Source organism: Physeter macrocephalus, chromosome 8, assembly GCF_002837175.3.
Source record: "Physeter macrocephalus isolate SW-GA chromosome 8, ASM283717v5, whole genome shotgun sequence".
In the NCBI taxonomy this organism is placed as follows: domain Eukaryota; kingdom Metazoa; phylum Chordata; class Mammalia; order Artiodactyla; family Physeteridae; genus Physeter; species Physeter macrocephalus.
In genome coordinates, this window is record NC_041221.1 from 81,576,165 (window position 1) to 81,588,935 (window position 12,771).

Below are 12,771 nucleotides of genomic sequence, written 5' to 3' on the forward strand. Positions count from 1 at the left end.
CATGTGGGATCTTCCCGTACCGGGGCACGAACCCGTGTCCCCTGCATTGGCAGGCGGACTCTCAACCACTGCGCCACCAGGGAAGCCCTCAGGGCCTCTTCTGAGTTTGCAGTCAAGTTGTCACCCAGGGCTACAGGATCCTCTTCCAACGTGGCTCACACACATGGCTGGCAAGTTGGTGCTGGCGATTGGCCAGGGCCCTCAGTTTCTTTCGCTATGGGCCTCTCCACGGGCTGCTTGAGTATCCTTACAGAGTGGCATCTGGCTTCCCCCAGAGGAGGCATTCCAAAAGGCCAAGGTAGAAGCAGCAGTGCATTTTATTTTGCCATCATGTTGACTACACAGGGCCAGCCCTGATCAGTGTGGAAGAGGCTACTCAAGAGCATTGGGAAACGAAGATCTCTGGGGCCATGTTGGAGGCTGGCTGCCAAAAGCAGTTTGTCACAATTTCAAAGAGTTATTTAAGAACCTTCAGGAATAAATTAGGACAGAATTGAATTTGTCACTTACGTTTTCATTGCTTCTGTAGCAGTTTTTGGATATATTTTTTTGTGTGTGTGTGGTACGCGGGCCTCTCACTGTTGTGGTGCACAGGCTCCGGACGCGCAGGCTCAGCGGCCATGGCTCACGGGCCCAGCCGCTCCGCGGCATGTGGGATCTTCCCAGACTGGGGCACGAGCCCATGTCCCCTTCATCAGCAGGCGGACTGTCAACCACTGGGCCACCAGGGAAGCCCTGGATATTTTAAATGTTGATGAAGAAAGTGTTAGTTTTAGATAAAGTTTACCTTGGAGTTAAGTCATTGAAGAGGATTCTTCAGGAACAAGAGTCCCTAACTTTTTTATGGATGAAAATCTTTATTTTTCATGATGTCTTTTGATTGCTGGGATGGGGAAGAGAGGAAAAGGAGGAGTCAGGGAGGCTACGTGTTGCTGCTGCAGGGTGAAAATGGCCTTGAGGGGGACAGTGGTGTAACCCAAACCCTTAGGTCTTCCAGCTAGAAATGCCCGTCAGCTCAAGGAAGGGACACTGGGGAGACAGCTGGTCCTAAAATATTTCAGGGCAGATTTTAAGAGCAACTTGTCAAAGAAATCCTGCCTTAATAGGTTTATTTGTAATTGTTTTTAGAGAGAAGGCATATGTTCTGACTTTTAATAAGGCGAATGGCAGATGAATCAAAACTGGAGTTCTTCAATTTGATTACCCTCTTCTGCTAATTTTTAGACCAAGATTTGGTGTTAACTTCTCTTAAGATAGGGATTTCTAGAACACATATAACTGTGCTTTAAAACATTGCTAATTAAGTAATCCACAAGTCTGTACTCATACTAACAACACAAAAATAAATTTTAAAATGGTGAGGGTAGGGAGGAAGAAGGGAAAGCTCTACTTTACAAAATTCCAGCTAATAGAGAACGCTTTTTTTTTTAATCAACATTTATTAACTACCAGAATAATAACTGATTCAGGCAATGATGATCAACAGATAGTAAAACCTTTGGATGAAAGATTGTTGGAGAAAATGATATTCACACAGTTTCAAAGTATCACCCCCCAAGTTATTTATTAATTACAAAGGAGAAAAGTGTCAGTACAGTGAAGGAATCTTCTGGGCACACACTTAAACCAAATAATCAGCTTTAGCATCCCCAATAATAGATCAGATTGACATCATGTGCCTCCTGATGTGATATACTGAAAAGGGTATGTCACCTACGTATATATGTAATATTGCTGGTAATAAATTTTAATTTGAATTGAATGAGGCAAATCCAAATTGAGGGAGATTATGCAAAACAGCCCTCCTGGATACTTCAAAAATTTTAAAGACATAGAAGTGAAAAAAGAGAAGTCTGGGGAACGGTTTTAGATTAATGGGGACTAAAGAGGCATGACTAAGTGTACCACATGAGTCTTTATTTTTTTTTGTAATATAAAGAAATTTCTGAAGAACATTATTGGGACAGTAAGGGAAATTCATGGACTATATGTTAGTAAATAGTGATATATCATTGTTAAACTTCTTGAGTGTAATAATTTTATTCTGGTTATATAGGAGAATGTTTTTGTTCTCAGAAGATAGAATCTTAAGTATTTAGGGACCAAGTGTCATGATGTCTACAATTCTAAAATGGTTCAGGAAAAGTGTGTGTGTGTGTGTGTGTGTGTGTGTGTGTGTGTGTGTAGAGGGGGAGGGAGGAAGAAAGGGGAAATATGGCAAAATACTAACAAATGGTTGTCTAGATAAAGAATACATGAGTGTTCATTGTACTTGGAGCTTTTATGAAGGTTTGAAATTTTTCAAAATAAAGTTGGAGAAAAGTTTAAAATTAAAATTTAAAAATAAAATAACTTTCATTATGTCTCACTGCTTTAGGTGAAATCCTTAACCCTCTTTGTTACCCATTATCCACCAGTCTGTGAATTAGAAAAAAGTTACTCACAACAGGTGGGGAATTATCACATGGGATTCTTGGTCAACGAGGATGAAAGCAAACAGGACCCAGGTATGAATTGTTCTTGCAGTAAGTACAACTAGGATTCTGTTGGTTTTCATAATTTATAACTTGAAGTTCATAAGAGCATGAACTTATTGCTTATTAATCATAAAAGCTGTGAATGTTGATTGTAATTGACATTTGTCCAAATTCATTTTCTCTAAGCTTAGGGTCAGATAGAATTTGCATTTATCCTCACCATGTCTGAATCCTTCTCTGGCCCTCCTTATCTCATTTTTCTACAAGAAGAAGATGGGGTGAGGGGGTCATTTAGGTTTTGTTCTTAGATCCATCTCAGGAAAGATGCCCTAACAGTCAAGTGTATTAGTTATCTTTAAAAATACTCAGTACATTTCCCAAAATATCATTTAGCATTAATGACTTACTAAGAGCAATACTCTATACTGGCCATACATGTTATCGTAATTTGACAAGGAAAGTGAATCTCAGATAAAGTGGGTTCCCCATGTCAACCACCTGGGTGGGGGCTGAACTGAGCCTAGAATCCATGTCCTCTGCCTGCAGGTTCTCTTCTGCTCTGCTAGAAATGGTATATGGGAGCTACAGTATTTTTCCTAGCCTTCCACTTACTACTCATGTCACAGAAATGAAACATTTCGTGAAAAAGAACATCATTAGCCAATAGAAAAAATTCAAGTGCTGTAAGTAATATAGTAGATTTTAGCTTTTTTTTTTCCCCCTGTTCAATAATAATTTTTTTTAAGCTGTGGGCCAGTGATGGTTTATGCAGTTGGTGTGCTGCAATGGAAAATCCATTATCAAAGATACTCCAGAGTCCAAATTTTATTTTGGAAAAGTAATAAGTAAGGATGGACCTGAAAAAGATATCAGGCAACTGGCCCAAATAAAACAAAGCACTGGACCTAAGATAAATGTAATGTTAGGCAGTCCTGGCCTTTCACCACCATGTGGTCTTGAAAAACACATCATAAATTCTCTCATGGAAGCAGTTTTGTATCTATTCATCTGCATCCAAAGTGACAGGAGGAGCTTATAAGCTAAAATCCAATGGGATAAACAAAACAGAGTTCACTAGCAGGGAAGGGTCAGTGGTAAGTGTTTGATGTGAACTGACTACTAACCCAGACCCTTACATCTTAAGTGTTTTGGCATATTATTTTATTGATTTAGATTTTTATTCATGAACATAATTTTTTAAAACTAAATGATGCTAAAGACTCATGCTAACAGGCAGTGGTCCCCTGCTTCCATCCTTTTATTACTCCACGGCCCCTCCCCATCCCAGTCCCAAGGCAACTGCTTTTGACTCTTTCATCCATTTCTCCCATAGTTCTAAATACTGTGCTTATTTTCCTATCATTTGGTTCATCAACCTGACACAATATTTACTGACTTCTGTTAAATGAGGGTCTTCCGCCCTCCCTTCCCCTTCCTCCTGGTATAGTAGTTTAACGTTTTTTCCGTTTCATTCACATTCATTGTTTTCACTATTACTGCCAGTAGGTATTGCTTACTCATGAGCCAAGTATGGAGACAAGTATGTTTTCTTTCTTTTACAACTTTTTCTTGAAGGTAATAATTGTTTTTATTCTTTCATTGTTTTATTTGAGTCTGTTGTTGAAAATTCCTGTATCCTCCAATAGCTTTGCAAAACACCTCTCTAGACAGTTTTCCACATGACTGAACCTGTTGGTTCCAGTTTTCCCCACTGGTATCATTCTTCCTGGAGCCCTTTGTCCTCCTGCTCATCTGAACTGGTTGTTTCCTAGGCCTGCTGCCTAGCTGTTGCTATCATCCTAGGAAGTTTCTTAACCTCTCCTCTGTGCATTTGATTGCAAGTAACAAAGCACTTGGGCTCACACCAGCTCAGATGATGAGGATACTTATAATCTCGTATTACAGGAACCTCAGGAAGGGTGGGCTTCAGCTCCTCTTCTATGCACTTCTCCAGGCTTTGTCTTCCTGCCCTGCTGGTTTCATCATCAGACTAACAGCAAGATGGCTGCAGCTCTTTTGGGCATCGCATCCAGAATTGACAATGTCGGAAGGAAGAAAAGGGACCAACTTTTCCTGTGACTCCTTCTTAGGAGCAAGGGAACTTTTCTTAGATACCCACTAGCATCTCATCAGTGTCCTATCTTATTTTCAGGATTGAATCATATGATCATTCTTAAACCAATTCCTAGAAGTAAGAATGGAAGGGATAACTTTGATTAGCCTAGACTAATTGGGATCAACATTTGGAGCTGGATATGACACTGCTCCCTGAGATAAATGGTCAGGGAATTAATTCCTTTATAAATCAGGGTTTTCTTAGAGGTGAAATAGATTTTGGATAGGCTACTAATAATATCAACTAAAGAAGGTAAAGTTTTTAAGATTTTTCATGAATGAAAATGTCTCCATACCTTCACACTTGATTTATAATTTAGCTAGGGCTAGAATTTTAGGTTGAAAATAATTTTCACTCAGAAACTTGAAGCATTCCTCCATTGCCTGCTCATTTCCAATATTATCCCTGACTGTATCTATGCTTCATCCTTTACCTCTGACCTAATTCCTCTTCTGTCTAGATTAGAGGCCATTGGTCATCGGTAAAATGCCCCAGCGGCCTTTTGGGTGACTTCCAAGATACTATGCTTATCTATTTCCTTTGGTGTGATAGATAAAGCAATGGACCAGCAGTAAGAAACCTGCGTTTTAGTCTCTTCCAGTCCATAAGATGTTGGAAAAGTCTCCTAAACTCATCCATCTCTAAATTTTTATGAATCTATCCTAAAAGTGACTTCAGAAACTATTTGATCAGCACACATCTCTTTAATACCTGCCTAGAGGAGTTTTGCTTTAAAACAGTTTTGCTAATTTTCCCTGTAACAAACAGAAACTTGAATGATTACTTTCACTGGCTCTAAGCAGTGTCAGATAAGCTTTTCAGTAATACCTGTTTAAGAAATTGGTCATAGCTTACAAGTAGGGTCCTCACTAAGAATTTTTATTTGTTTGAAGCTGTAAAGAAGTGAGTCGTTTTACCATCAGCTCTGCGACCTGGCTCTCTGCACCTCCGTGTTTCCTTTGTACACACACACACGCCTCCCTCTCTCTTTTTCTCTCTCTTCTCCCTCTCTCTTTCTCTCTCTCTTCTCCCTGAAGCTGTAAAGAAGTGAGTCGTTTTACCATCAGCTCTGCGACCTGGCTCTCTGCACCTCCGTGTTTCCTTTGTACACACACACACGCCTCCCTCTCTCTTTTTCTCTCTCTTCTCCCTCTTCTTCCCTCTCTCTCCCATGGAAGAGTGGTGAAAGATAGTCTTGAAGTAGAACGTAACTATAAAAATAGCTCCTTCAGGTGATTATGGAAGAGTGGTTACATTATTTACCTTGATGCTGTAAGAACTACCATAATTAGTACTAAAGTAGAGACCAGCATATGATGACAAATTCAGCAGTTGTTTGTACTGAGGTATGTTAATGAGTTTTTTGGGAGTGATATCATATTTTATATAATTTAACTATATTTTATAGCTATATTTAAGAAACATTTTTTAGCTAGCTATATTATATATACTACATGTTATATGTATATAAAGCAAAAAAAAAAGGAAAAAGCCATCAGCAAAGCAGTGTTTAAATGAGGGGGGTTTGTGGCATTTAGTAGGCTTTCAGAAAAGGATGGATGGATGGGTGGGTGGATGGATGGGTAGATAATGAATGGACGGATGGACTGACAGATGAATTAATCTCTTTTTTAGAAAGGTCAGTGTGGAGGCTAGATTTTAGAGGAGAGGCTGGAGGTGGAGAAATCAGTTAGGACTAACCCAGTTGAAGTGATAAAGGCAATACTTGTCTTTGAGATGAAAAGAATTGGCTTTTTTGATACCCCACTGCTGTTCACTTCAGTTTGGGTCTTGTGAGCATTGAAGGGTAACAAAAAACTATCCAGGTTAGCAGGTACTGGTTTCTACATGCTTCTTTCCTAGTCTTTTCCCACCCACTTTGTCACCTGTTCTCTGTGTAACTTAAGTTTTATTTGGAGGCCAGAGGTATTCTTAGTGCTTTGTAATGTGAGTTTTAGTCTCTGTATTCCTGAGAGTGTCAGCATTCTTTTCACCTCCCACCTCTAGCACCCACCCTTAGAAAGGTATTATTTGTCTGTTGCTGAATTCTTAGAGGAGATTAATGAAAATTCCATTATCCTTTTTCTCCGTTGTGTTCAGTCTTTTGGGTTTTTAGCTTTTAACTGGTAAAAGAATAAAGCAGACACATTTATCAGATGACATAATATATTAGAAAAGCTCCTGATAAACTTATAATAAGTATACTAGGGTCTCAGAAATCATTGTGAATCTGGTTCATCTTGGACATTTTTGCAATACCGTGCAATTATATTGAATTTTGTAATAAAAGCTGCATAATCCCGAGCTGCTTTAGATTTATCAAAGATTAAACTGTATGCAGCTGTTGGGGAAGAAGAATTTGTTCTCCACCCTTCTTGGTTCTTTGGCTGGTCTAATAATCAAATTAACATAAGACAGATTAACAGGAGAAAACCAAATTTAATTATGTATCTATGGGGGCCTCATAAGAATATGAGGGCAAGTCGGGCAGTTGAGGCTTCTATGCCCTCCTGAGCTAAGGAATGGAGTAGGAGACTGGGGCATCAAAGGGGAGAAGGGTAATTCACAGGGAAATAAGAAAAATAGATATTTGGTAATTAGATGTTTGTCTTGCCCTATACATAGGTCATTCAGATAAATGTTATCTGTGGTAACAGTCTGTCTCTGAGCCAGGGCCCCCCCTACCTCCATCTAAATTCTTTTAGGCCATTGAAGGGGCAGCTAAAAAGCCCTTCCTGAGCCTGTTGGACCTCCCCTGTCTTCAGCTCCAGACACTCTGCATGCCAGAGTGGCACATTTTGGGGAGGCTTGTTCTGAATCCCTTCACAGCCTTGTCTTTGTGTTATTGTACTTCATTATATCCCAATTCTTTAAAAGTTTTAACTTCATGTATACGTACTATGTGGTAGACTGGTTCCCCAGAAAGCAGATTCTGAGGTTTACATACCAGAGTTTATTGGGGAGTGCTCTCACAATCAACACCCGAGCAGGACTGGGCAGTCCTGGGCTATGTTACAGTTATAAGGCTTCAGCCAACCCTGCAGAGAGCTCTGACGAGGGTTGGTCCTTCAGAGTTACCTCAACTTCGGGTGAGAGAGCCAGGCCTTATACCTTTTATTAGTTATCTACTGTTGCATAATAAATCACCCCCCAAAACATAGCAGCTTAGCACAGCAAATATTTATTATCTCATAATTTATGTGGAGCAGGAATCCAGGGGCAGCTCAGCTGAACACCTCTGCCTCACAGTCTCTCACAGGCTACCTCATGGTATCGGCCAGGGCAGCAGTCACTTCAGGGTTTGACTGGGACAATCCACTTCCCAGCCCACTCACATGCTGTTGGCAGACCTCAGAATAGCCACTTCCAGGTTCACTCACGTGGCTGTTGGTAGGCTTCCAGGCCCTCACTGACTTGTTGGCCAGAGACATCAGTTTCTTTCCATGGGACCTCCATAGGGCAGCCCACAATATGACTACTGGCTTCCCTTAGAGCAAACAAGCCAGAACGTGAGAGTGCCCAAGACAGGCCACAGTCTTTCATGATGTAATCTCAAAAGTGACATGCCATAATTTTTGTTATATTCTATTCATTAGAAGCAAGTCCTTTGAACCAGCCCACACTCAAGGAGAGGGAGTGACACAAGGGCTTGAACACTAGGAGGCAGGGAACTTTGGTGGCCATCTCAGAGGCTGCCTACAAGCCCCCATAGCAACCAGTCACTGGACGCAGGTTGCCCAAGATGGGACGTGACCTTGGGTGAAGCAGTTGTCTTCAGCTGAGGAAGTTCCCAAAGAGAACACACAGCTGAGGGTTGCAGGCTTAACAGCCTTCCTGACAGTTGGGGCAGTAAACCCTTCAGTCCTGAGTGGGATTTGGGTGGTACCAAACAGCATCCACTTCAATATGTATAGCTCTTAGTTAACTAGGATGTTTAATAAGCCAGAATTTCTCAGTCTTGTTATTTAAACTGTGCAACATGTAATATTTCCTTATCTGTTTTTGTGGTTTTGTTTCTAGCACTCTTAGAAACATCTTTTATATATGTTACTTTACAGAGTGTATTACAAGACTGGTGAATATATTCTTCCACTGGAAAACACTTTTTTAAAAAAAAATCTATTTTTAAAGGAGAAATTGTATTGTACCATGTATCAGAATCACTCTTTGTTTGATATAGAAGGTCAGTTGAAATTTTTCAGCAAACAGCCTAAAACTAAATACTTCTTAGCTTACAATGAGTAATTGTTAAAAACCATTTTAACCGAGCTAAAAGATAGATTCTAAATGCAAAAGCATTTTCAAAGCAGTATTTACCCTTTTCGAGATATATGTAGTATTGATAAAAGGAGCTAACAAGGGATTAGGAACAATGGATTTCTTTTTCAGATTATAAATTTTAATTGAATAAAGTTATAAGAATTTGTATGTTGTCTTTCATCCTCTAATTTCTTTCAACTTTCAAGCATGGTTTTCTTTATCTCTCTCTCTCTCTCTTTTTTAACTCTATTTTTTAGGTGAAGAAGACCAGGTTCCTGATTTTGTCACTTTTCTTTATCAAATAACCAGAGGAGTTGCAGCAAGGAGTTATGGACTCAATGTGGCTAAACTAGCAGATGTTCCTGGAGAAATTTTAAAGAAAGCAGCTAGCAAATCAAAAGAGCTGGAAGGATTAGTAAATATGAAAAGGTCAGAATGATTGTGCTGCATTTTTTGATTTATAATGAAATCTTCCAAGTTGTCCCAGGAAGAGGATTGTCCTGTAAATGAACATCAGAACTTCCTTCAAGTGTCTCTTCAAGTATTGTGAAACATTTAATTACAGTGAAATGAAAACAGCTCTTACCAAAGCTCACGTGAATTCACTCATGCCTCTCTAGTCAGATCTTTATTAAGTTGATAAATTGGGTTTTTTAATCATTTTTCTAAAGAATTAACTCCTTAATTTGTACCAATGCATTCGTTGCCTAAAATATTCGTTTATGCAAAAAATTACTAATGGAAACCTCAATATATAAAATGTTTAGAGTACTTCTTTTATTCATATATTGCATTCAGATATGCAGTGGTTGCATTCAGAAATGAAGAATTCTGTCAGGACATGAATGAAAATAATAGCATCACATAACTAGGTGATTAGAGTCAGTATCCACACGTCACTTACTTTGTGGATTTGTTTGTGACAAAATTTTCATTCTAACCGACTTCTCCATCATCTAGGAACGCTTTTGTGAATGTACTCACCTTTTACCCTGGATAGCCAGCAAGTATATAGTCAGTATATATACTAATCTTCATATAAACCTGAGACATACTTTGGAAGGAAGATATTCCTAGGAAAATATCATACTAATAAATAATAAATTATAGCCTTTTTTCCCCAAATATAAGATTATATAATAAAACAACATAAGCTCCTCACCTACCTCCTACCCCACTCCTTCTCTTCTTGGAGAGTCTGATCGGCCTGGGGCAGGACATTATTGCCCTGGTCCATAACCATATGACCAAGAGTGAACAGGCTGTTAGTTCCATAGAACATCTTGGCTGACCACTATACTGTAAGAATATGTTTTAGTTCTGGAAATCATCCCCTATTTAAATATTGAAATATTAACACCTAATATTAGTTAAACAGTTGCCAACTTGTATACTGACGTACAGTTGTGCAACCAACTTCTCTTTCTCCTCTTCCTTCCTCTGTGGTTCTGCCTTGCACTCCACACTTGGCAGTGGTAAACGGTGGTGAACCAGGTCCAAAGTGCTGGAATACTATAAAAGACATGTCGTTTCCTCTGTTGACATTCTCTTCTGGATCCTTTCCTCAATGCCAAGTTAGAAACAAATGTTGTTATCAGTGACCGCTTATTTCTAGTTATTTGTAACAAAATAGATTAACATAAAATTTTTCTAGAGAGAAAAGTCATCATCTATGAGAGTTTAAAAATAAGCTTAGCCCTTAGTTCTTTGGGCTGAATTAACTAGTCTCTTATTGTCTTCTTATTTTTCTTTTTCCCTAAAGAAATTAGAATAAAACTTTACTACAGAAGATACATAAGCAAGATGGTGATAAAATATGAGAGTTTATACATGTTGCTGCTATATAGCCTATAAAGCAAGAGCAGTGAAATTCACAGGTTATTTATAAATATTTTAACTCTTCCAACTAGTATATGACATTTTGAAATCTAGAAAGTTATCTTAAAAAGACAGAATTATAGAAAGAGGTTGCATTGGGGTGGAATCTGATGATTTATCAGGATACACTGCATTTATTGTTTTTCCTTTTCACTAAAAGTGCCTGTCACATCGATTCCATTGGCGAGATCAAAGAAAGCAAACTGAATCTGGTGCATTCATGTGGGTTTGGTAATAGCTAATATTTATTGAATGCTTGCTGTGTGCACCAGCAAGTCTGGGCAGTCAGTCCTTTGCAGCAGCCTAGACACTGTGCCAGTTACTGTTCTTATGGCTTTACATACATTAACTCACTTAATCCTTACGACAGCCTTGTGAGATAGGTACTGCTGTCATCCCCATGTTATAGTTGGGGAAAATGAGGCCAAATGGGGGTAGGAAGCTGACCCGGAAACCAGGGTCACTCAGCTAGTTGGTGCTGGAGCAGTGATTGGAACTCAAATACTCCCTCTTCAGACCCTAAGTAGGTCTCTGTTATGTTGGCATTTTACTCTTTCCATAGCCTGCATTATTTTATTAAATCAATTTTACCTTTCATCCTGTGAGCACACATAGCCTCTGGCTGAGTTAGAAGAGGGAGGATGCTGGGCTCTCCCCTCCCTGGAGGCGAGAGAGCTGATCAACAACTTTGGTCTCTTGATTATAATAGCAGCACTGAAAAACTTGTTTCTCAGGAAGGCTGATGCTTACTGACATAGCTTCCCAACCACAGGACCTTGCCTGTGAGTCTAATGTTACAGACTTTTCATAGCTTTCCATGAGATGTACTGGCCTCTAACAATTGCATTTATAAAAGAAATAGTATTTTATTTTCTCTCCAGGAAAAAGCTAAAGTGTTTTGCGAAGTTATGGACGATAAATGATGCAAATGATTTGCAAAAGTGGATGGATGAGTTCAAACTGGAAGAAATTACAGACTTCTCTTCCTGATGAAAATGAAGACTACGTTTTGGAACCAAAAAAGAGAGAATTAAAAATACCAACTGTGTAAAACAACTCTCTACTAACAGCCCATCTTTGTGTGACCTGAGCATAAAACCTGACCGTGGTATATTCCTGTTAGAAACAGGGAGGCCTTTTGTGTAGAAAGTCTGTTTCAGGTTCCTGCCATCCTTTTAAAAGTGTAAACACTTTTGAATATTAAGATTTCTATCATGTCATTAGAAAATCTCATGGACGGTAAGATTCAAATAAAATCAAAAACTTCTAAGTAAAACCTGGAGTGGTAGAATATACAGTTCATGAACTTTTAGAGTGATATAAAAATTTAATGCATAATTTTATTTGTTTCAGTTCAGATAATTTGCAACTGGTTGAAATGTCTTGCAGGAATATACCTTTTCATTCGAACTAAAATAATTTTATAATGCTGCCAGTTTATTCACTGTAAGCATAAGAATTTTTGAAGAGAAATAGAAGGAATTATCAGGCTTTTAGAAACGAGAGCACAGAAAGAGTAAGGTCATATGAAATTTGAAAAGCTAAATTTTGTCATAGTTTTAAGCAATTTGAAGATTGTTGGATTAAATTATTTGTCATTCATTCAAGTAATAAACATTTGATGAATACTTGCTATAATATATGATTTTTTTTCCTGTTGAATTTGGGGTTTCTCAACTATTGGGGACATTTGTTACTTTTTAGGTTTAATTGTGGAACCAAGGTTGCTGATCCTCCCAAGTACCCAGAACTGAGCTTTCTTATTTTGGACCTTTCTACTAACTGATATAGCAAATGTATGGTCTTCCCAGTATTGAACCTTATAGCTATGTTGATTCATAACAATGCTCCCTCCCTGCATGTTTAGGGTGACAGTGCTCAGCTTTGTCCCTGAGCTTTTTATAGCACTTACAACCTGGCTTCTCATATCCATATTCTTTTTGTTTCTAAATATATGATCTTGCACTAAGGCTTTCCATCCTGTTTCCCACTCGGTTTTCATGCCTACTCAGTGAAATGCCTTCACTTGATGGCCACATT

At 38.8% G+C, this 12,771-nt stretch overlaps 1 protein-coding gene across 3 annotated transcripts in view; it reads left to right on the forward strand.

The window, feature by feature from the left end:
* MSH3 (mutS homolog 3) overlaps window positions 1-12,363 on the forward strand; it is a 185,460-nt gene extending 173,097 nt beyond the window's left edge. For all 3 annotated transcript variants that reach the window (XM_007113660.3, XM_007113661.3, XM_007113662.2), the window contains exons 22-24: window positions 2,378-2,507; window positions 9,111-9,282; window positions 11,613-12,363. In XM_007113660.3, coding sequence (XP_007113722.2) covers window positions 2,378-2,507; window positions 9,111-9,282; window positions 11,613-11,721 — 411 coding nt within the window. In that variant the 3' untranslated portion in view covers window positions 11,722-12,363. The remainder of the gene's footprint in view (window positions 1-2,377; window positions 2,508-9,110; window positions 9,283-11,612) is intronic.
* The last annotated feature ends 408 nt before the right edge of the window (window positions 12,364-12,771 follow it).